The 25741-nt window shown below is 37.5% G+C and overlaps 1 protein-coding gene across 3 annotated transcripts in view; it reads right to left on the reverse strand.

Annotated features, from left to right (window-relative positions):
• Neto1 (neuropilin and tolloid like 1) overlaps window positions 1-25741 on the reverse strand; it is a 153809-nt gene that overhangs the window by 74292 nt on the left and 53776 nt on the right. For all 3 annotated transcript variants that reach the window (XM_008850660.2, XM_008850659.2, XM_008850658.1), the window contains exons 5-6: window positions 1066-1107; window positions 829-956 (exon numbers count right to left, since the gene is read on the reverse strand). In XM_008850660.2, coding sequence (XP_008848882.1) covers window positions 829-956; window positions 1066-1107 — 170 coding nt within the window. The remainder of the gene's footprint in view (window positions 1-828; window positions 957-1065; window positions 1108-25741) is intronic.

The following is a 25741-nucleotide window of genomic DNA, read 5'->3' on the forward strand; positions in this document are numbered from 1 at the left end:
CCATCAAATTACACTGTATAAAAATTGCAAAAATTTAATAAAAATTTTAAAATGAAATAAATGTCCAATATTTACATGTAGGGTAGTTACTCTTAATATTTTTGAATATAGATTTATAAGGATGAATGCACTGTTCTAATAAAGTGTTTTTAAGGTAGTTGCCTTTGTCTGAATCAAATCCATGCCTCATTCACTGTAGTGCATATAAATCTTAAAATTTTATAGTGCATTTCCAGCACTTAAAAATCATGGTGGCCAGCATTAGATCTGGGGTATTTGTGTTATGAAAAAGAGGGAAGACTTGGTTATGTTGACCATTCATTGCCCATAACAATCACAAGGTGCTTAGTATGCAGTTATAGAAGGATTGTCCCTTTCAAAAGGGCACAAGCCCTCCTAGATTCTGTCACTCAACTTCAGGCTTATAACATATGTATTTTTATATGACAGAGACATGTGATTTCATAAACCCTATGCATTTTACCCTATGCATTTCCTCTTCAGACCCATCTTTAAGTTGAAAACAAACTACAGGTACTGACAAGACGGATTCAATTATGACTTTGCTCCTAACCATTTCTCTTGCCTGAGACTTGGATCTGTGTTCCAGAGAGGTAGACTTATTTCAAGTTTCTTGCTCACATTTTCAAATAATTCTCCATACTGTAATTCATGACTTAGATTAGTCAGGTTTTACAACCAAATGAAATGGGTGTACACGACAGCACTCAGACATGTGTTCATGTTGCCCCAGTGCTTCCAGAAGAACAAGAGAAATAGATACTTCTCAAGTCTCCTATTGGGTATGGGTTTCACCTTGAGACTGACCTTGGAACGGGGTGGGGCTCGGATGTACCACTTGCAATCCACAGCCTCACTGGCAGAAGCTTTGCCTTCCTTCAGAATCTGTACGGACTCCACAATTCCTTCAGGACCGCCCATCTCAAACTCACACACTAAGATGCCAAACACACACAGAGATGGAACTTGAATAATAAACCCAAAGTATACTTCATAGCAGAAAACAAAGGCCTTTGAACAGTGTTAAATTTATATTTTACCCACCTGGTAATGGTTTCAAAACTCCAAGGTCCTTAAAGTCAGGATCTTAAAAATTGAGAAAAAAACAATTAGTTTTATGCCGAATGTCTTCCTTACAGTTATATTGAGTAACATAGCATCAAATCATCCAGAAAGTAACCTGAATATACAGGAGAAATAAAGTGGTGAAATTAAAAACAAATGATAATATTGTCAAAAATTTCAGTTTCTAATTATAGTAACAAAATATCAGTATATTGCTATTTTATTTTCCTCATTTTAAATGAAGCTAATGCTTAAACCCTTTTAATACTATCCCTGCATCTTATAATTCAACTCATTAGGGAATATTCATCTCTACATCTACAAAAAGGTGACATATTTTTGTACAATGCATCCATAGATAATTCATGGTTTGAGTCACTCCCAAGTATTACAGATATAATTAGTTTCCTGGTTGAAAACATGATTCAAGTTGTTGAAACATAGCTCTTGCCTGGGGTTTTAGAAGCAGAAATTTCAAGTATGGATTTGAGTACTTTTCCCTCTAGTTGAAGGAGCTGTCCTGTTATCTCTCCTTCACACCATGTTGGCTTTTATAGTATTCTTCCATTTTCTACTTTTAAAAATCTTGTTTATTATTTTATTGATATTTTTATGTGTATGAGTATGTTGCCTGCCTGTGTGTAAGTACACCTGTGTCCTTCAATACCCGTGGAGGTCAGGAAAGGGTGTTGGATTCTCCTGGACCTAAAGTTTCAGATGGTTGTTAGCTGCGATGTGGGTGCTGGGAGTCCATCACAGGTCCTGTGCAAGAGCAGCTGGTGCTTTTAACCACTGAGCCATCTCTTGAGCCCCCATTATCTACTTTTTAAATTTAGCATCTACTTTCTCCTATATTGTTCTCTGTGGACCCATGCTCAAGAATCAACCCCTTTTGGCTCATGTGTATGTTTCAGGGTAACCTTGGTTCATTATGAACCATATAAGTTTCTTTGATGAAGGTCAAAACTGGTGACTTGGTAACCATTTCCTGTATATGGTTGTAAAGTAGGCATGCAGCCCATAAAGTATAAAGAAAAGCCTGATTGAGGGTTCTGAGAAGGTTTTCCTCATGAAGACACAAGGCATTTGTAGCTTGTCATGTTATTTGGTCTCCTTTGCAATCATGCAAAAATGGCCATTTCTTGTTGAGATGCAGTAAATTCAGATTGTGGTAATTCTGATTATTAAAGCAGAATGGAACATGGAAAAATCACAGGGCCTGCAAGACACCAGCAAGGTACTGCTGAGGAGGCCTTTACTGTTTTGAAATAATACGTATCCTTAGAGCCCTGTCCTGTAATGCTGAATTTTCTCTTACTTATGGGTGGATAAAACCATCAGTGGCTCTGATAGATCGCTGGAGATTGTGTGCAATTTAAAGATGAGTGTGGAATTTAGTGTTCTATTTCTGCAGTAGCATGCTCTTTGGATTAGAAATCTTATAGAGCTAGAAGAATTTTGTTAGACACAGTTCCAAAGTGAACTAGAACTGTAATATGAAAAGTTATTCTTTACTCTGGAGAGAATTAGTCTACTAGATATTAAAACTATTCACATGAGCTTATAAGAAATGTGTGCCAAAGGGTTCCTCAACCTATGTCCACATGTGTAGCGGCACTAAACGTGATGTTCAGACAGCCAGAATTTTTTTTGTTGTTGTTGCTGTTTCTTTTGTTGTTGTTATTGTTGTTTGTTTCTTAGGTTTTGCTCATTCAAATAGTAATGTGAACTGCTCTGTTGGTAGTGAGAGGTGTAGTTTAATTTACCAAAGTACATCTCAATTATATTGGCTGTTTTCTTTGAGCATATTGCAATCTATGTATTTATTTTGAATCAAGAAAAAGCTAATAACCAAGCAAAAAATTATTTTTGTAACTATTTTGAAAATGGTTATTCTAATTTTGTAGGAAAAAGAAATTATTTATACATAATTTCCTTGAAAAACACAGAAATGAAGGCCAATAGATCATTTGCATTAAACTATTTCCCAGTAGGGATCTTTTTCCTTCATCTAAATCAATGGACATTTGGTTTTTCTTTCAATAAATATGTTTCACTCATGTTACATAAGAAAAGAACTATGCTTTACAAATATTTACTCATATTTATTATCACTATTAAGCGGTTCATTTGTATTGTGGTATTGTGAAGGGTCTTCAAGTTTTTCTTAAAATCAAGTTTGGGAGTAGGATATTGGGGTGCACTCTTATAATTCCAGCAGTAGGAGGCAGAGGCAGGAGGATCACTCTAAGTTCAAGGTCAGCTTGAGTTCCAGGCCAGGCTAATCAGGGCTACACAGTGAGACCTTATCTCAACAAAACAAAACAAAACAAAACAAAACAAAACAAACAAACAAAAAACTAAATTAATCAAAATAAACCAAGCTTGTATAGAATGTTGACTGCAGCTCAGTGGAAGAACACATGCTTGTCAAAGATTGCCCACCTCAAGTATCTGGAATTCTTTCATCCAATATGTTCTTTTTGCTATTTGTCTTGTTCTTTATTTCATTTATTATGAATACAGATTATCCCCCTTTAATTAGAATGTTTCAGCTGCACATACTCTCCTTGTAATTTTGGGGGAGATGAAGCTGGTATTGTTTTCTAGTTTGAAGGGTAGCATTTTCCACTTTTATAGCTCATGCTAGACAAAGTTGACATAAATGCCTGTCCTGGGAAATGAAATTTATTTTTGTCTTTGTTTTAAGAGTAATAGGGCTGATTACTTTAAAATATCTTTAGCTAAAAGAACATAATTCTATTTGTAATACTATAACTATAGATTGCTCATTTGACCTGCAACAAAAATACAAAAATATTTTTAAAATAGTCTAAACAGGATTTAAGGTATTGATTGTTAATATGATTGACTGTTCAAGGTTATTTGGGGAAATGACAAAAATTATTATGCAGATGGAAAGTAAAGTTGAACATTATGAGCCCTCTTCTCTTAACGTCTCTCAAAATCTATCCTCCACGAAACAACCTGAAGGTTTTTTGTTTTTTTTTTCAGTAAGAGTCAATTTGTGGGACTCATCTGACATTAAATTGTTCTTAGAGTAAGTTCACCACTACTCATCTGTCCTTCACCTGACTCCAGAACACGTAGCTAGGCCAAATCTTCCTCCTTCACATTCCTGTTGACCCAAATAGTATGATCTCAGAAAATCCTTCCCTGTCTAAGGTAGCAGTGTCTCATGTCTGCCTTGTAGCTTTCACTAAGATTTATAGCCATTTTGTTCTTCACTTGTTTTTAACTAACCATCTACTCCAACAAACCCATGACAAATGCTACTCTGTGAGATAACTTACATCTATTCAGGACACACAGCATGGCAGATGCTCAATAAATGTTACTAAAGCAAATATAAGTCAGAAAAACATAGGACCTTCTACCAACTTCATTTGCCTGCACAAAAGTATTTGGAATGTCTTGTACTTACACTTTCTCATGCACAGGATTTCATAGTAAATATATGACAGTAGATATTTTATCAGTGAGTACCTCAAGCTAACATTTGCTTGTTGGGCACACAGCTAGAAATTGTTCCCCCAAACTCTCAGGAATGTAAATGGACATATAACCCTCCTGGCCCAAAATATTATGATGAAAGTTTGACATTTGTGGGGTGGGCTTATAAAAACTTTTTGAAGAAAATTCTACATACCCTTTTCTTATCATGGTCCGTCTGAAAATATTACCAACTGAACATGCCAGTCTCCATCAGCACACTTTCAAGGTGAGCACGTTCAGGACGCACTTCCTTATCTTTGAATTACAGTAGACTTTATGTGAGGCAGTAGTAACTTCAGTGACGTCAAATATCAGAAGCTTTAGAATTTTAAAATTGTTATTGCAATAGTCTCTCACCTACTGAGGAAGCGTACTTCTCATGGGATCTAAACATCAAGGTATTGCCGCTGAAACAGGAAAATGTTTGCTGTTTGGCTCTCTCATTTTCTCAAGAATGCATGATATGGGGCTCGTAAGACGGCTCTCCAGATAAAGGGGTATGCATCTCAGCCTGACCACCTGAGTTCAACCTCACGGAGGAAGGAGAAAACCAACATGCACACATGGTCTTCTGACCTCCACACATACACCATGGTACATGTAAGAGCATGTGCATCTTTCCTCCCAATGAATAAATGAATGGAATAAGAAAGAATACATACGTTCTAAACCTCTAATTACATGATGAAAAAAATGTTATTATAGATAATGAATGCTTTGCTGATGTTTCCAAGAATATCCTAAGGTAGAGAACTTTTGGTTTTAAATATACACATTTTTAGAGATTAGATCACTTTGTTCTTAGAGGTTTTAGAAGACACCTACTGGCTGCTTTCTGTTCTCTTCAGTACAGGACCTGTGATGTCACATGGTACAGTGCATGAATGCTGAAGTGTAAAACCTTCGCTTCCATTTACATGAGGTTCGACAAGTGGTAAGATTTCTGCCTATATTTTTAATCTTTCTTTCCATCTATATATTTACAAATCTATGTAATTTGAAAACTTTTTAAAATATTTAAATTTTATCTGAAAGTACAATTATAACACTTCATTGCATTTGCTCTCAAATAAAAGAAAATGTATTTTTTACTTTATTTTCTCTGTAGTGAAAAACATATTTTTCTTACAAAAAGGGAAACAAAAGATTCTCTTTCCACCCTTCAGCTAAACAGTCCATTCAAAGGCACCAAAAGACAAAGAAACTGTCATTTTTTAACAAGTTTCTTATTTATGGAAAAGAAGAATCAGTACTGAGAAAAATAAGGAAAGCAATATATAAAAATGAAGTTATGCCAAAGTTTATCTCTATAACTGAATTTATAGTATTTTAGAAATATATTTTTAAGTTTTTTATTTTATCACAACATTAGTTTGAGTTGGATAATTTATACTTCAAATGCCCTTTAATTTAGCCCTTCAAATGCCAAGTATCACTGTGCAAACTACAAATTGGGAAGCCACTTACAAGGTAAGCTATTGTACGCCCTGAGAAGCACATAAAGAGTACAATGAAATGAGTAACAAGGCCCAGCATCTGCCTTTGCTGAATGCCTGCTGCACCAAGATCAGTGAAGGAAACCAGAACACTGCCACTTCCCTACCAGATAGCAATCCCTGGACAAAAAGATGTCAGCGCAAGGAGAAGGCAGGGTTCATACCATCTGTTAACATCATTCTGTGTGCCACAGAGATGGACAGATGTAGCTGGACATCTTCATTTTACTCGAGTTAGATCATTATCAGCATGGACCAAGCAGCAATGATTATCTCTTACATAAAAACTTGGCTATAAACACAAACTGTGTTGCAATATGGAAATCATCAGGTAATTTTCACACCTCATGTGTTAGGTTTAACCTCTAGGCTGGCATTTGCACTGACTGCATAAACAGTGGGGGTAGCAAGAAGTCAAGACTGCAGCACCAAACCTTAGCAGCTGTGGTCATGGTTAAATTCATTGCCATGCAAGTTTAGGGAGGAAAAAAAATTACTAGAATCTCCTTGATGAAGCACTGAAAACATCCATTTTAAATACCCAAATCCTAGAAGAATTGCCTTAATATTCTCTGGGATGAAATGCAAATGTAAGGCCCTTTTGTTTCAAATTGGCTTGTCTGATGATTTCTTTAGAAAATGCATTTTCACAGTTGTTTACATTATAAGCTGACTTGCCTGCTTTTCTCTTGGAGCATCGTTTTTGCTTGAAAGACAAATTGTAATTATTCAGATTTGGATAGTTGGCAGACTTTTCCTTGAAAATGAACAAAATGAATCTGTTGACTTTAAGGAAAACAACTGACAATGTTGCCAATGATAAAATTCAAGCTTGAGTGAGGAAAACTGTATTTGTCATTGTGTCCCTGATAGAGTCAAAAACGTAGGAAATTTTAAAGTAAGATAGTTGTTGATATAAGCAAATGTGATTAAAAGAACTGCATCAACACATTTTTGTTCTGCATAATCATAATCCAACAACTGTCAAACAAATACTGCATCACTTCAAACCACCTTGCATGGGTAAAGGAGCCATTTCAGGATTAAACACACTAATGTATTTATTGCATTAGAATACACAGTAATCACCTGTAGTTTGACATTCCTCATCTGGCCTAATCATTATAACACTGTCATTTAGTGAAGCTTCCTGTAGTCTAAAACCATAGCCACTATTATCTGAAAAGACCATTAAATTAGCCTTTCTTTTATCCATTAACCCTGTGAAGTTGTATTCTCTTCATCTACTTCTACCACAATGTGTTCCTAAGCAGATATGAGTCTACTCAGCTTCTGAAAATCAAGACATTAAGTCTGTAGAAATAAAAATGGTGTTCTTTTCATTAATATTTAATGTTCTTAATATTAATATTTTAATAAAGCATACTATGTTTTTTTAACTCTTACTTGGCTCACTGGAGTAATTTTTACATGATTTGTAAATAGATGTTTAAAATATTCTAAATTCAAGTGGATAAAATGGGAAATTTTGAATGATGCCACCATTACTGGATGCACATAAATATTTCCAATAATTTTTCAGAGAGGAACGCTCCATAACTTCTAACCTCACCAAACCTCTCATTGTTTCATGTGCATTTTCTTTCCACAGAATCCTAGACAGTAATTAACAGAGGACTGTGAAATACACTGGTGTTGCCCTCTCAAGAAGTCTCACATTGTAAGCGATGTCATACAAGAACTTTTCGGAGATTGCTAATAAACTTATTATGAGTGAGCATGTCACAGGTTTCATTTTTTCTAAATGGGATCTGACAGCTTTGCCAAAAAATGGGACTTGTTTTGACTTAAGCCTTAAGTACCTTCAGTGCCTTTTCTACAACTTTGAAGAAAGCATTGAGTCTCTCTAAGAGAGGTTTTCTTAACTAAGTTAACAGAAGAGTCTTGTTTAGGCTTAAACAACTCACACATGCCAGTCCGTCAGTATATTTCATAACACTCCTCCCCATCCTCCTGCTCTTATGTTCTTTCCATCCCCTCTTCCATGATGTTCCCTAATCCTTGATTGGGGGAGGGTTGATGTAAGTGTCTCATATAGGACTGAGCCTCTCAGTTTCTTATTCTCAGAACTCTGACCAGTTATGCCTGTGCTTTAACCACTACCCACTACCAAAAGAAGCTTCTCTGAACAAAGTTGAGAGCAATCCAGGACTGTAGGCATAAATGTAAATGATGAGGTAGCAATTTGACAGCATGAACATTTAGTAAAATAACAATAGCAGGTTCTCCTCTAGAACCCCACCTCAAAAGAAAAATGAAATCTTGAAATTTCAGGTAAATGGATGGAACTGGAAAAAGATTATACCAAGTGAGGTAACTCAGGCCTAGAAAGGCAAACACCTGTATATTCTCTCTCATCTAGGGATCCTAGCATCAAATCTCCTACTTCACGTGTTTAACTTGGAGTACAAGTAGAAGTCAGGAAACTATAAAGGAGCCCTAGGAGGGGACACATTATTGGAGGAACAGTAGATTACTAGTAAATGAAACTAGAGAGGTACTTTACTTGGAGTTGAAATGTAAAGAATGGAATCTACTTCTAGGTAGAGACAAGACTGTCTCCTTTCTTCATGGTTAATCCATTGGAGCAAGTCAAGGGTCTGGCTGGATGACACCCCTAGAAGGCAGCTTTACCCTAAGGTAACATGCTTTTGCTTCCCATAATTCCCACCCCCTGGTGCAGTACCTAAGAACTGAACTACCACGAGGTTCCTCTATATCTGTCCACCTTTCCTAGGAAATACATAGCTATTTGTCTTTCTTCTCTTTTGTGTTTTCTTTTGAATGCTGTCCAAAGCCCAAGTATGCTTTTCACCTCAATAACACTGAGCTTCTTTACTCATTTTCTAAAGCTCCCTATCCACAGTGTGGCTGCCTGCACCCAGGTGATTGACCTCCATACAGCTTCACTTTGGCTCCTTCTTGTCTCCCCTTTACACTTCCAGGCAGCTGTGAAATGAACAGCTTGCCTGCCCTGGCATTTTCCTTTTAAACTCTTAATAAACTGTCCCTGAGTTTCTTCTGTTCTTGCCCTTTTAAAAATTCTTTTATTAGTGAGTCTAAGGATTCCAAGAGGGGACTACAGTTCCTCAGGTGTCTAAGATGACTCTGCTGGGACTCCCCCAAGATTTCCCAAAACACTTTTCTTGTCTTTATTCTTTAATTGGCAGGGAAAACAAACTCCTACGGGGCATCAGAAAGGCTTTATCAGGGAGAAGCCATAGAGTATGGAGAAATGAAGTAGCTGTGGGGAGGGATGACTCAAAGGAAGGGACATGAAAAGCTATATGGAAGCCTACTATCTCACAACTCAACTAAAAATATAATTGGAGAATTGGTAGACTATATGTGGAATGAAAGAAGGGGGAATACTCAAAGTTAAAAGATTAAGTAGAGATGGGGTGGGGTAATTGGAGAGATAAAAGGGTCATGAATAATTTAACCAAAAACAAGGTATATGAAAAAGCCTATGGAAACCCACTAGTTCATAATTTAATTTCAAAATACAACTTAATAAAAAGAATTTAAATGAAATTACCATGGATGGACAATGTCACCCCCAGAATACATGGGTTATTCAATAAAAATTGCAGTGTAAGGCATGAGATGCCTTCCTAGAAATTATGGGTCAGAGAGGCACCCAAAGTCCCTAAAACCACAGTTTATTGCCATGTCTTTGGTTAGTGCCCATAACTATATGGTAAAACACCTCAAACTTTGGCCATAGCACTTAAAGAAATCAATCTCAAACTGACGGGGAAGCTGTCTCCACGCTGGCTAGCTTTCATGATGTTGGAAAATGCTATGTGGTTGCTGGGGAAGAAAAGACATCAGTGACCTTACCAAGAACTGGAACTTGCATGCTATAGTATCAACCTGCTAGACAAGATATGCCCACTGGTGTAATAATAGTAAGACTGTTATGGAGTAACTTGTAACTTTCTAATTGTATTTGAGGCTTGCTCTTCAGCAGGGAATTTCATGCCATGTACTATTACCCTGGTCAAAAACCTGTGCCTAAGAGACCACAGAGCAGGCTTAGAGAGAGTTAGTAAATCCTGCCTCCAAATTTCCAGTCTCTGACTCTACAATCTGTGTCCTCCATCCTTCTTAGTCCTCACTGACGGGTAGATATTGAAAGCAACATTGGGTAAAGCCTTACTGTTTCCAGAGTCATCCAAAAACCTCTGCTATTTGTATTGGCTTTTGATAAAATGTCAAAATTTTTTAGTGACCTTGAACATGCTAATTTTTTTCAAATGAATCAGAAGTCAAACATGAAGACAATAAAAATATGACAGCATTATTTGTAATTTCCTTCAAAATATTATGAAATAATGAAGCACAAATATTTAATTGCAAAATATATTAGCCATAGGAAAAGGAACACAATATTTTGGCAGAAATTTGTATTCAGACTGCAAAGGAAAATTCAGGCTTTAGAATCATTTTATACTTTTTAATGATTCTACAGTTTTGCTCTATATGTAGTCTTCTTGGGCTTCTGTAAAATAGAAATAGCATTACGAACTTTTTGTGATGTATTAGACTTCTCAAATTTCTACACAAATGATGAAGCTTTAAACATATTTTATGGTCTGGAGAGATGGCTCAGCTGTTAAGAGCACTGATGGCTCTTGCAGAGGACCTGAGTTCGATTCCCAGCACTAAAATGGTGGCTACAACCAACCGTCCTCCACGGCACTGCACAACACGGGCGCACTCACATACATGCAGGCAATACACTCATACACATAAAATAAAAATAATAAATAAGATATTTTAAAACACACACACATGGCCAGGTGTGGTGCATGCCTTTAATCTCAACATTTGGGAGGCAGAGGCAGGTGGATCTCCCTGAGTTTGAGGCCAGTCTGGTCTCCAAAGCGAATCCAGGCCAGCTGGTGCTACAGGGAGACCTTGTCTCAAAAAACACACACACACAGACACAACTCACTTTAATTTCATCTTAAAAATAGCCACATTTTAAAAATATATCTAAATACTTGAAACAAAGATTGTTTTGTCATTTGTGCACCCCTAGCAGGGGGCTATTTGCAACTGAGGACTACTTGCTGTTAGAGTCACTTTTGTTCAGATGTGTGACCCCTGTTATGTTGCCCATACTCCAGTGAATGCATCTACTTCCATGACAATATGAGTAAGACTGACTAGACTCTGTGGATAGTAAAAATAAATAAATAAGAACAGGACATGATGAAACTGGTGGGGGGCGGTTCCAGGAGTTGTAGGAGAGAGGCTATGAAGATAGATATAGTAAAAAATACATGTCCATCCCTCCTTTCCCCAAACAATACTGGACATCAATCCTGCTCTTGGTTACCCACCTGAAATTCATGTTAAGACATTAATACTTAAGATATGACATAAATGAGCTGAAGTAAAAAAGGAGAAATCAAGCTAGTGCTGATTTTAAAGCCTCATCTCTATTGGCTAGCATTCATACATAGTGCTGGAAGGTGTTATGCTTGCTACCCAAAGACAAAATTAATCATCAAATGTATTAGTCACTTTTCTGTTGTGATAGAAACACTGACCCAAGCAATTTATAGAAGGAAGAGTTTATTTGAGCTTACGGTTTCAAAGGGGCAAGAGTCCATCATGCAGGGAGGCATGGCAGCAGAGGTGGCTGGAGGAGGACTAGAATCTAGGATCTACGTCTTCAAGCAGGCACAGGAAGCAAGAGAGCAACTGGAGATCTGGCAAGGCTTAAGAACTCTCCAAGCACCCCCTCCCCCCAGTGACGTGCTTCCTCCAGGAGAGCCACACCTTCTAAAACCTCCCAAAGCAGCGCCACCATGTGGGGACAAAATGTCCAAATACTTGGAGCCTATGGGGGACATTTTCATTCAAACCACCACATCAACTTTACCCAGATGAGAATCCTGTGACGTATAACATCAACTGACCTGGCAAGATATACCCATGAATGTGTGGCTTGAGTGTTATAGGAGTAACCAACCACTTTCTAATTGGATTTAAGATCTGTTCATAGGATGAAACTCACTGCTGACATTGATATCAGGTCTAGGACTCCAAGGCTAGCCAGCTTACAGGCCACAGGGAAAAGACCAATATGAATATTCTGCCAAACAGATAAAGTATTAAACTGATTTCTAATGATTTCTTGTTACACCCATAGATTAATGTGTCCCTCAGTTCTCACCAGAAAAGCTTCCTTAATGCAGCAGATAGTGACTGGCCAATGTGCAGAGAACAGGAAGCTGCAGACTGTTTATCTCTGAATAGGACACTTAGATCAAACTTTTGCCTTCCAAGGCTCAGGAATCATAGTGGAAGAGAAGGCAGAAAGATGTGTGAAACAGAGGACGTGGATGGCCACTAGAAAACAGAGCTTTCCAAACAGATGGGCAGTTTCTCATATGAACTCAGCGATGGTGACAGCAGTCACAAGCCACACCTAAGCTTCAGTCAGAACAAAATCCAGCATAGACATGAGGAAGTACGTAAGAAACCCCGATTTACCTGAACTATTAGCAACTGATGGCTGCTGGGATGGAGTATCAGTGTTATTTAAGGATGAATTCATAGTAGGTTATCTAGATTCCTATGGATAAGCACACACTGAAGGGCATTTAGGGACACAAATTTGACTCTATATGCCTTATTAGAGTGCATGAAATTAAGGGGTTTAGTAAGGGGTTGTACAGATAGGGGAGAAATGTATATGATAAAAATGTCTGAAATTTGCAAAAACTCAATAAAAAGTTGCAAAAATACATTTATAGCAAATGCATGAATGAAAAATTTCAAAAATAAATACATTTTCTAAATATCAAAATTTTCCCATTATGTGCAAGTGTGATGGCACATACCTTCATTTCCAGCACTTGGAAAGGAGAGTCAGGCAGACCTCAATAAGTTTGAGGTCAGCTTAGTCTACATAGTGAGTTCCAGGCCAGCTGGGGCTACAGGGAGACCCTGTCTCAAAAAGAACCCCCCGTTTTTTTCCATCATTCATATTTAGCTATATTGTTGAACATTTATTGATACTGAAGAAATTAATATGTCTCAGGCACTATTTTAGGGATTTTTAAATATAATAATTCCTTTTTTTCTGCAACATTATGATCTGAGGTCCACAACATTACTCCTGTTTTAGTTTATAGAAACAGTAGCAGCTCACTGTTAATCAGCAGTAGGAGTTGGCATCAGAATTAATCAGTAAAGTTCCATACTTACTATCATTTTCTTGGTGGATTCATAAAGATAAATAATTATTTTGTGTAGTATAGCCCCAAATTTGTAAATATAAAGTAACTTTGGACTGCAGAATTCCAAGTGCTCAGTTGCTGTTTAATCTATAGTGTCTTTGTGGATGTTCTGCATGGCTGGTCCTCTCTATTTCCCCTTGAATTCAAAATGAGATGACTTCAAACTATTCTGTGCATGAAAATGAATTAACACAACTTTGGGACATGCAAAAATCTATGCCTGAGAGTCACTGTAGAAGTTAGGGCTATTGGCTGTTTTGTTTGCTTTATGGAATCAGGGTTTCATATAGCCCAGGCTAATCTCAAACTCTTGATCCTCCTACCTTCACCTCCTGATTTCTGGGGTTGCAGGGGCATGTCATGACATCTGTCTTTACAAGTACTGTTTTAAAATCCTCATGTATTGCCAGGCTTGGTGGCACATGCCCTTAGTCATAGCACTGAGAGGAAGAGGTGGGTGGATCTCTGTGAGATGGGGTACAGCCTGGTCCACAGGGTGAGTCCTTGCCATTTGGGACTACAGGGAGACCCTATCTCTTATTAAAAAAAAATTTAAAAAATACAAGTGTTTAAATTATTTCAAGACCAAAGCTCAGAAATGAAGATGCAGTTTAGAGACTATATATTTCCCACCTCTTTTACAAAAGAATAAGTTAGAACACTATGGGGAAAAATAGCAGTGACATGTGCTGGATGTTGCATTTGGGAAACATACTCCAACATGCTTGCCAGCTGGAAGAAGAGGTCGAGTGTTCAGCTACCTATGACGCCCTATCCATCCAAGAAACCTGGTGATTCTGACATTGGTTCTTCTGAGTACATGATATCTGTGAACCCAAAGCAAGTTTGGTAACTTGAAAATTGCAGTAAATGGGACTGGTGAGAGAACTCAACAGTTAAGAGCAGTAACTGCTCTTGCAGAGGACCCGGTTTCCATTCCCTGCAACCACATGGCAGCTAACAACTGCCTGCAACTTCAGTTACAGGGGATTCGATTCCCTCTTCTGGCCTCCATGGGCATTGTAAGGCATGGGTGCATATACATCCATGCAAGCAATACATTTATACACATAAAAATTAAAAATAGGGGGGCTGGAGAGATGGCTCAGTGTTCAAGAGCACTGATTACTCTTTACAAAGGACCTGGGTTCAATTACCAGCACCCACATGATGGCTAACGACTGTCCATAACTGCAGTTCCAGGGAATTTAATGCCTTCTTCTGACTTCTTTGGGCATTGCATGACAGAGGTGCCCTTACATACATGCAGATAATACATTCACACACATAAAATAAGAATAATAAAATATTTAAAAAAACAAAAAGGTAAAGATAAATACAATATTGAAAAACGTGCAGTAAATATTCAAGACTTAGTTATTTTGGATTTGTTTTTCAGACTGAGAAGTGAGTAAAAGAGTCCAAAATAAAACCAAGGAGAAACATTAATTCTACTGTTTTGGTGAATAAATGTGTCCCATGCTTTGAGAAGTTATTCAAATCTCCAGCTCCTGTTTCTTGTTAAGCCACTCTCATTATTACATAGTCACAACGACTTCTGGCTAAACCCTATTTCCAATTTTTAAAAGTTTATTTTTATTTTTATTTTATGTGTGAAAGTGTATTGCCTGCATGTGTGTAAGTGCACCTGTGTTGTGCAATGCTTGCAGAGGTCAGAAGAGGGCATCATATCCATGGAACTGGAGTTATGGACAGTTGTTAGCCACCATGTGGGTACTGGACATCAAACCCAGGTCCTCTGTAAGAGCCATCTCTCCAGTGCCCTATTTCCAATTCAAATCACTCCTCTTCTACTGCCTTGTAGCAGGTAGCACACCCTCTACCTTCCTACCCACTCTCAACCTACTTGCTGTTATCCATACCACTTCAGAGGGCAAATCCCTTTAAGTCTCTTTCATTTAACTATAAAACAAAATTTCTTTATTTTCCTTTGTCCCTGCTATCCCCTTCCACTTACCTGCCATCATTCAGTTCTACTCAGGCACTATTTGGACTCTCCTACTCACATTTGTAACCCCTATAATGTCTGTGGACACATCTATGTGAAAATAGTTTAGAGCTCAAACAATTTACTGCATCCTTTAACACCACTCTGCCATGTCTGAAGCCCTATGTATTTTGTTGACTCTTGTTTCTTATTCAATTCTTAGCACCATGTAATGACTCATACCTGTAATCCAGCATGGAGGAGGCTGAAGCAGAAGGACTACTGGAAATTTGAGGCCAGCCTGGGTTACACAGTAAGTTTCAGGAATGTTTCGGTGAAACAGAGGGACCATGTCTTAACAAATAAACAAAGTTTAAAAACTATGGTTTTGGGGATGGTGAGATGGCTCAGAGGTTAAAAGTGCTGGCTGCTCTTGCAGAGGACCCAGGTCCAGTTCCCAGCACCGACATGGTAGCTAACAACCATCTGTAACTGAAGTTCCAGGCATTCCAATGCACTCTTCTAATCTCCACAGCCATTCCATAACATGAGTGCACTTACATGCAAGCAAAACACTCATACATCTAAAGTAAAAACAGTAATTAAAAATTTAAAAATAACTATGGTGTTTACATTTTTGAAGCCACTTGCCTAATTTTAAAACACTTGTAAAAATGAAAAATGAAAAATCTTGATAGAACAGCATTAAAATAAATACCAAAATATTCCTTTGATAATCTGATTCATTGATTCTTGTCTAACAGTAGCATTGTTCTATGACAGAATTAAGAACAATGCTGCAAACCTCTCATAAGGGTTTGCTGCTGTCTTCTAAGTATAGATGGGCTTGTCAATCAAGGCTTCTGGCTTTGAATTTATACGATGGTTTTAATGTGAGTATAGATTTACTAATGATGATGTCTTTTTTCAGGTTTAGCATATTTTTTTCTTATGAAAATTTAAAAAAATTGAAGCTATGAGATTTATAGTAAAGAAGCTTTCCAGGCCCTTGAAATGATTGATATTGGCATGCTTTATATAACTTTATGCTTTCTTATTTTATTTGGCTCTAATATATCACTGTGTTATGATGCTATATATTTAAAAAAAATAAATTAAGAATATATGTACCCAGAGGTTAAATTTAATCTGGCTTCACATTAAATAAGCTTTTATACAGTTTATTTTGATAGTCACAGACCAATGGTATTAGTCTAAGGAAATAAATATGAATTTGTCATATAAGTTAAAGCTTAAAAGAGAGAAAGAAGGAATAAACAGAGGGTCATACATGGTAACAAACAGCAAACTGATGCTTGTTTATTTGAAGTGGCTACTATGGAACACTTCTGTCTCTCTGTCTCTCTCTGTCTCTGTCTCTGTCTCTCTCTCTGTCCTTTCCCTTCCCTTTTCCTACTTTCTCTGTCCATCCACAGAAGTTCTGGCTCAATACTCTCTGTTCCCTAGATTTTTCCCAATGTCCTTACATATCTGGTGAAGTAAATAGAACCTAGAGCACTTGAACCTTGCAATCAGCGAGTCCATTTTTCAAACTACTGTTTTATAGAACTCCTTGAATGGGGCGTTTCTTGCTGGTACCATGGATAGCAAATACAACACCTCCACTGTCCTCTATTGCTCCACATTTTCCTCCATCTATTTCTATGGACACACACACACACACACACACACACACACCACAAAGCCTGCTGTGGCAAGGCACAAGGAGAGGCATGCACTTCAGACCATGGGAAGGTAAGAGGTGGTGTCTTGTCAGTGGTATAGAATGAGCCAAGCTACTAAAGTAAGAGCAGGATGTAGCCTTCAGTGAGCACACTTTGAGAATCTAGATGTCCTGGGTGTACACTGGGAGGTAGATTCACAGATGTGGCACAATTCATACTGGAGAATTCTCTGGCTTCCCATACCAAGTGTTGAAAATGTGTACATGGTCATAACACTATATGTGTGTGCATGTGTGTGGGGGGGCATGTTATAGAATTTTATTACTCTCACACTGTCCTCCTTTACCCTACTTTTTCAGTGTTAAATATATTCCATCAATTGAAAGAAAGTAACTCAGTACTTTGTTTTCTCAGTATTATCTATAAACATAAATGTAACCATGAAGATGCATTCTATGTTAGAGCTCAATAAATATACTAAGGGGAAAATAAAGCTATATAAGCCATATAAGTGTAGCGTAAAGACAAGCTCTGTACTGCTTCCAGTAAATTTGAAGAGCTTCATCCCCTTCTAAATAAAGCTGGAGTCATGTCTAATTGGAAACACTAAGCGAATGCTCAGTTGGTGCCCTTGGCAAGAGCATCAAGTTTTCTATGACAGGCACTAGCCATGTACATAGACAGGTGGAGCCATCATGGAACTGGAAGAGAAGAGAAAATGGAGGAAGCCAAGAACTGCTGCTGCCAGAAGACTGGCATGGAAGCCTACATGAGGGACCTCCTGGTGAATCCCAGAAATGCTCAGGAAACACTTTAAGAGCACACATTTCTGCCAATCTGGATAAGGGGCTAAAGTCACTGCATCCTGTCTTTAAGTCCATGTGCCCTATCATTTTTTCTGCCACTGGTGGATATTAAAACCACAGCCTCATGCCTGCCAAGCACATGTGCTACCACTGAGCTACATAACTATCTAAATTTTCAAGTCACAATTCTTGAAATATGATGGTTAATATTGCCTATCAACTTGACAGAATTTACAGGATCTAGAATCACCTATGAGAGACACCTCTGAGCATGCTCTTATGGGGTTATCTAGATTAGATTAGGTTTATTGAAGTGGGAAGACATGCTCTGAATGTGGATGGCATCGTTCCATGTGCTGACATCTTGGACTGTATAAAAAGAGCAAACTAGCTGAGCACCAGCACTGGGTACTCTCTGCTTCTTGACGTTCAGGGCATTGTGCCATGCTTTCCCCACATGACTGAATGGATTCCCTTAAATCGTAAGCAAGGATAAACCTTTAAGTTGTTTTTGTCACAGAATTTTATAACAATACTAAAAAGTAACTAATACAGTAAGAATCTTTACTTAAGTCAGAATCTTTAAATTCTTGCCATCTCACTGTTCTTGAAATTCACAAATTCAGCTCTAAAATCTTTATAAAATCCACACATGATGCATATTAAGATGGAAATGTTGAAATTAATAGGACAAAGAGATATCCAATTCAAATGGTAAGAAAAAAATAGAAGTACCTATGTAACCATAAACTAAATGTACAAGGAAACGTAGGTAAAATGCTTTTCTTAGAGAACAACTGACAAGAAAGATTTAACATGATGATCACATGGATGTCTATGATTACTTGTTGAAATATTTCTACCTTTCAGCCAGGCGTGGTGACACACGCTTGTAGTCCCAGCACTTGGGAGGCAGAGGCAGGCGGTTCTCTGAGTTCAAGACCAGCATGGCCTCATAGTGAGTTCAAAACTAGCTGGGGCTGATGGATTAGATATAATTTAGCAACAGTGTAACACACTATGTAAATATTATTGCTGCTATAAAATCCAGAAACTTCCTATTCGATCAGTGGTTATAAATAATCTGAGTTAAATTACCTAGACAGTATTGCCCCTAAATAAGCATTATTTTCAGGTCAAATGTTATTATCACAACCCAGTTATTTAGCCTGCATTCTGTGTTTATTTTCATTACAAAGCATTTAAAATTGAGCATTAATGAGGGGTTACCATTACTTTTTCAGATACATGAGTTTTGCTGGAAAAATACTAAGGTAAATTTGAAACAGTTGTTACTACCTTCTCAATACACAAATGATTCTAGGTAGTGTACAGCTATTTGAGTTCACTTAATATAAAATATCATGTCCTAGGTATGAAGATCCCTTTTGGGACAATTTGGCTTGAAATTTAATCTTATGTTGTGGATAATAATAAAACTAAAATAATCAAAAGAGGTAAAAGCCATTTTAAACTGTGTCTAACATGATATATCACAATATAAGAGATCCTTCATTAACGCAAATAAATAGGTGAGAACTTAAAATACCTATTTGGAATTCCAAGATCAAGTAATCTTGCTTCATTTTAGGTAGTGTGATGAGTGATCTTCATTATCAACTCCACTGGGTTTGAATGCATCTAGAAGACACACCCATAGATGTGACTGTTTCTCTAGAGAGGTTTAACTGAGGGAGAAACACCCACCCTAAATGTGACTGCACCATCTCCTGGACTGAGCAAATAAAAAGGGGAAATTGAGGAAGTTAGGTGATTGCCAGTACCCTGTTCTCTGATTTGTGGTTTGCCCAGATATGAACAATCGCAACTGCATGGCTCCTCTGTGTCTGCCACACTCTCCTTTCATGATGGCCTGCATCATCCCAAATTCTGGATCAAAACAAATTCTTCCATAAGTTTCTTTTGTCACGTCAATGAGACATTTGTTAAGTAGTTATTTGTAACTAATGCAAACAAAAAGGAAGTAAGAGTTACTAAAATTTCAGAGAACTTCTGTATTTATTTCTTGTATGTCTTAGGATATCCCTGGCACATACTTGCTTAATTATTACAGGCATTCAGAAGTTATGAGTGAGTTTGTGAAGGTGATATTTTTTATGGGTGGTCCAATAAAAATAGGTGTGATTCTTGTGTAGAAAGGATGAACCATCTGTTGTTAAAATTAGAGTTTCAGAAAGTAGAGCTTCCATCTCAGAGACTAAGCAGATCCAACCATGGAGCTGCACACAGAACTCCAGAGCCATGGTCAGTTTGCTCCCCAGTCTATCATTTTTATAGGCTGGTAGAAGCAAAGGCATTTCCCTCCCACCTATTCCCAAATACAGTCATAAATAAGTATTAAAATAAAGTCTTAGATATGTTATTCGGTTACAAAAATTATTTTTTTTAAAAATTTATGTGGAGTTTTTGTGATTTTCATACAATATATTTAATGGCATTTAGATCACCCCATCCACAATTCACCTTACTGTCCCCAATCCAATTTAATGTACATATATACATGTGTGTGTGTGTGTGTGTGTGTGTGTGTGTGTGTGTGTCAAGAGAGAGAGAACGTAATAAAGCATAAAGTCTAATTTGTACCCCCAAACACCCTTCAGTGTGTCTATCCACTGGAGCCTGGTTAACCTACCAAGAGTCACATCCTTGAAAGAGACTGACTTTCCACAACCCAACAGCTATCTTTGAAAAAAGTTCTTCAGGCAATGTTGGGGTTTCTTACCAATTTCCCCATGTCTATACTGGAATTTTTCCTGGTTTGAGCTTCCATGGAACTTGTGCATGCTGTCACCATTGCTAGGAGTTCATATGAATAATTGGCCAGCTGTCTGAAATTCAATTTCCTTGTGGTCATCCACCACCTCTGGCTCTCACTGTCTTTCCATCCTCTCTTCTGCAATGAGCCTGAGCCTTTGGAGGCAGAAGTTTAATACAGGTGTCTTATTCAGGGATGAGCACTCTGAGCCTTTTGTTCTCTGCACAATTTCCAGTTGTGGTTTTCTGTATAAATCACCAACTGCTGTACCACCTCTGGTGAGAGTTGAGAGATGCATTTATCTATGGGTATAACATTAGGTCATTCCCAATGGCATTTAAAATGTGTGTTTAATTTTTTTTACATTTTATTTATTTATTTATTTATTTATTTATTTGTGTGTGTGTGTGTGTGTGTGTGTGTGTGTGTTTGCAGAAGAGGGCTTCTGATCTCTTGGAGCTGGCATTACAGGTGGTTGTGAGCTGCTCAGTGTGGATTTTGGCAACTGTATTCGGGTCCTCTGATAGACCACCAGGCACAGGTGTGGATGTCAAAGAACAAATTGCAGTTTCTCTCATTTCACCACATGGATCCTGGGGAACAAACTCAGGTCATCAGGCTTGGTATCATGTACATTCCTAGACAGTCTGTTTTGGTTTCTTTAGCTTTTAAACACCCAAGTATTTATGAAAATGCTTGGTAAATGTGTTCTGTCACCTGGACACAAAGGCACCTATGGTGATTTCAATAAGAGGGGCAAATTAATACAAGACTTTCCTAGAGTAATGGTCTGAAGAAAAATAGATCAATAACCCAGTTTCAGGTTCTGTTGTGTTAGAAGCAACAAGCACATCTCTCTGTTTAGTCAGTGAAGTTAGGTGGATGTGAAGGAAGCCTTATTCTCTTTGAGATTTTGTTTTTATCAACCACTATCCTTCCCCTGTTTACCTGAGCTGGAAACTTCAACAACAAACTAACTTGGCTCCTTCCTCTCATTTTCCTTTCATCAGAAAGCTATGAAAGGGCCAGCAAGATGGCTTAATGGATAAAGGCATTTGCCTGCCATACCAGCCTGCAGAATCCACTCTCTGGAATACATGTAATATTAAAAGGTGAGAACAGAGGCCACAAAGCTGTCTTCTGACCTCCACACATGCAGGATAGCACAAGCCCTCCCCGGGATGGATATCCAGATACAATAATAATAAAACTTTAAGAAAGCTATGAAGAAATTTCAACTACTCTTTGTAAGTCCTTTGCTACCTTCCTCTGGCATCTTCTTAGCATAGGCCTGTACCATCTGAACCTAAGTGTCCTCCTTACCCTCATCTCTTCTCTCCCAGTACTGGGCACTTACTTTTCTGACACTCAGGTCTGAGTGTGTTGCTCTCTGTCCACTCACACCAAAGGCTCCACCTGCTCCAGTGATCCAAAACTCATCAATAGTCTCTGAATGCACATTTAGCCACTGATTTTTTCCTTGTGATGTTACTGTCCTGATCTCAAACACCAAAGAAAACTGCCACCAGCCACAATGCTAGATAAAATTAACTACTTTCTCAGTTTTGTTCTCCAGATTCTTACCCATGTTTTGCACTGCAAATTACCTTTTATTTATCTTTTAAATTTCAAGTAAACTGGCATTAAATAAAAGAAGAAAAATCAAGGAATAAGAATAAAAGCACTTTGTTAATAAATCCATAAAACTGAGTTCTAACAACTATTTTCTGATTATGGGTGACCTCATTTGACTGTCCAATTGACCCCTGTATTAGTTACATGTTTGTAGCTGTGATTAACAGCCATCATCAAATCAACTTACGGACGAAAGTTTATTTTGACTTATGGTTCTTGAGGGGTAAGTGTCCATCATGATGGGAGGCATGACAACAAATGGCAGGAACGACAGCAAGTACAAGACACTGAGATACCACATCTTCAACCACACACTTGAAGCAGAGAGAACAAGCTGGCAATGAGCAGTAGGTGAGGCAATGAGCTCTCAAAATCAGCTCCCAAGGGATGCTTCCTCCAGCAACTTTATCCCCGTTAAAGATTCCAAGACCTCCCAGAACAACACCACCAAATGGACACCAAGTATATGGGGGACATTTTGCATTCAGACCACGACAAAACCCATGCTATTGGAGTTGATGACTCCCAGCTCAACACTGTGTAGAAACTAAGCAGGTGTACTTGACCATACAGTTACTATTGAGAGAAGTGCTCCCAAGATGACTGCAGCCTTACAATTATAATCAAATGTTTTATCTTAACACTGATTTTGAGAAACTGTGGTAGGGGAACTTGACTGGATGGTTAGCATGGTCTTTAGTAGTGAATTTACTATCTGAAATACACATGACACACACAGACATACTTATACAAGAAAATAAGCAAATGATGGGACTAAATGAATGAATGCTTTAGTTCCTGCCTCCATGTTACTGCCTTGGGTTCCTGCTTTGGTTTCTCTCAATTATTGACTATAACCTGTAAACCAAATAAAATGCCTTCCCCCAGTTCCATTTGGTCAGTGTTTTATCACAGCTACCTCTGGGATATTTCTGTGATGAATCTGATCATGTTGATTTTAGGGAGGATTGTGGAGGACTGAGTTAGAAGAGCCATTGAGTACTCAAGCTTAATGATCTGTTAGAACTTGGAAAATAATGCTGAGAGCAGTGCTGAAAATGGAGACCTGGCTTGTGACATTTCAGAGGGAAGTTTAAGAGTCCTTCAAAAACTCCATGGGGGGTCATTTGTGTGTTAATTTGAATTAATATTATGTGATTTCTAATTAGTGGAGGCTGAAGAATCAGCTGTAATTAATAAAAGGTGGGCACCACTGAAATGAAACCTTTGCTTTATTGGGACAATTGGTGTTGATTAGCTGGAGCTGAAAAATCAGCTGTGATTAATAAGAGACCAGCAGCCTTGAGGATGAAATCTGGAAAGCATTTCCTCAGGGTCAGCACATAGAGGCTATGGTCCAGGAGGGTCAATGCTGCATCTCAAGCTCATGGTTTAAATTGATTTTGTGTAGGAGTCTCTCATATAATATTGATCTTAAAAGCATGAAGGAATCATGTGCATCATCTGAAGTTTGGAGTCTCCACTGGAAGAAGCCATTGGTGAATGTGCATTCTCAGTTGTAGTAATCATGGAGAGAAGCTGAGGCATGGCAAACTACTAACATGTGTGTAGGTGCATCTATCAGATAATGTGAAATCTCATTGCCTATAAACCTGGCAGCATCTTTATAAATAGACCAGTATTAATCTTTATTAACCTATCAAAAACCCATGGATTAAAATGGTCACTTGAGTTACAAATTTCACAGAGCTTAGGAGAGAATATATGTCACTCAGTATGACTCCCAAACCCATCATCACCATATCACCTCCCTAGAATGATATATAACTCACAGATGGAGGAAGTAATGCCTATTGATTATGAAGTAGAATTCAGCTAACTGCTGTATTCTGAATCCTAAGAAACCAGTCCTCCATGTAACATCTTCCAAATAGTCTCTAAATATTGAGACTGTTATTAAGCAAAAAGTCCTCCCAACATTTAAAGATATGATAAAAGATGCCATTGGAATGATTTCATTAAAATGGTCATTTGAGTTACAAATTTCACAGAGCTTAGGAGAGAATATATAACATAATAGTTAGATGTATATGGTGGGAGATGATACTAGCTAGGTAGCTAGATGATGATAGATAGATGATAGATAGATAGATAGATAGATAGATAGATAGATAGATAGATATCCAGAATAACAAAACTCATACTATTTTCCTAGTCTTATAAGTTATAATAAAATTAATTTTAATTGTAAATGAAAACAGGCATGAGGTAATACGTACATTAATTTCTGTGTCTAAATACAAAATGTAAATCCAGAAGAAACATAAAAAGATTTATTTTTTTGACTTTTACTAAAATAAGAGTAATTTGGATTTGATGAAGATCAAAGAAATGTACAGGAAATATATCTAAATTATTTTCACATGAAATAAGCAATAATAAACAAACAAGTGCATATTAGAAATAAAAAATGTTAAGTATATACCTTCATATCAAAGTCAGTCAGAAGCAATTCCTTCCTTATAATTAATATGAGTGCTGTTACAACCCATTTGGTCCTGGCTGTAGGAAAACATGAACTTGTTAGTTAGATCAGCAAGTAAGGAGAATGAGTTGAGAATGTGTGAAGTCAGGGTCCAGGAGTCCCTCAGTATGAGACTGTTGTGGAGGAATCTGTCCCATGCTGAAAAGCCACATATCTCCCACTGAGTCACAGAATTTATCACACCATGTATCATCAAGAGGCTACAAAACATTTTCTTTCTTCTTACTGACAAAGGTAAGTTCCTGATTGCCATTTGATTAGCATACTGAGTTAAAGGAACTTTTAAAAAATACTTATTACAAAGAAAATACCAAAATATGAACATCTGAAGAATTATTTATGCCAATGTGTAAAAATGGTGTTTGTACAGAAGCAGGAATGGGGTATCACAAATTAATGGTAAAGTGATAAATGACGAAAGTTCAAATGAGGCCTTTTGTTTTGTTTTGTTGTTCTTTGTTTTGGGTCTCCCTGTAGCCCCAGGTGGCCTGGAATTCACTATGTGGATGAACCAGGCTGGTCATAATCTCACAGAGATCCACTTGCCTCTGCCTCCTGAATGTTGGTATTAAAGGTGTGTGCCACCATGCCTGGGCTTATATAAGGTTCTGAATAAAAATAAAGACATAATCATTGTCTGACTCTGGAAAAATGAGAGTCAATAGTATAGCTGGAAAAGAAGACATTTAAGAACTATGCATCTAAATCATATTTTCACTAATAATGTGAAATGACAATCTAGTCATATTAATAGATAAAGCTATTTTGCTAATTAATAGGCCACCATATCGATCTTCACTAGTAAAACATTTACTTGAATTTCTTAAAGGAAATGAAATAAAATCTAGAACTGTATATATGTACTGGCATCTTGCCGAGTATAGTCTCTGACTGAAATAATCTACCCAAGTAAAGTATTAAAATATCTATAAACTTTGAAAAACTGTGAAAAGTATAATTCATATGTGTTGATTGAAAGTTCAGACACTGCACTCTAAAATGCTTTC

Source organism: Nannospalax galili, unplaced genomic scaffold (genome assembly GCF_000622305.1).
Source record: "Nannospalax galili isolate Female #2095 unplaced genomic scaffold, S.galili_v1.0 scaffold243, whole genome shotgun sequence".
NCBI classification, from domain to species: domain Eukaryota; kingdom Metazoa; phylum Chordata; class Mammalia; order Rodentia; family Spalacidae; genus Nannospalax; species Nannospalax galili.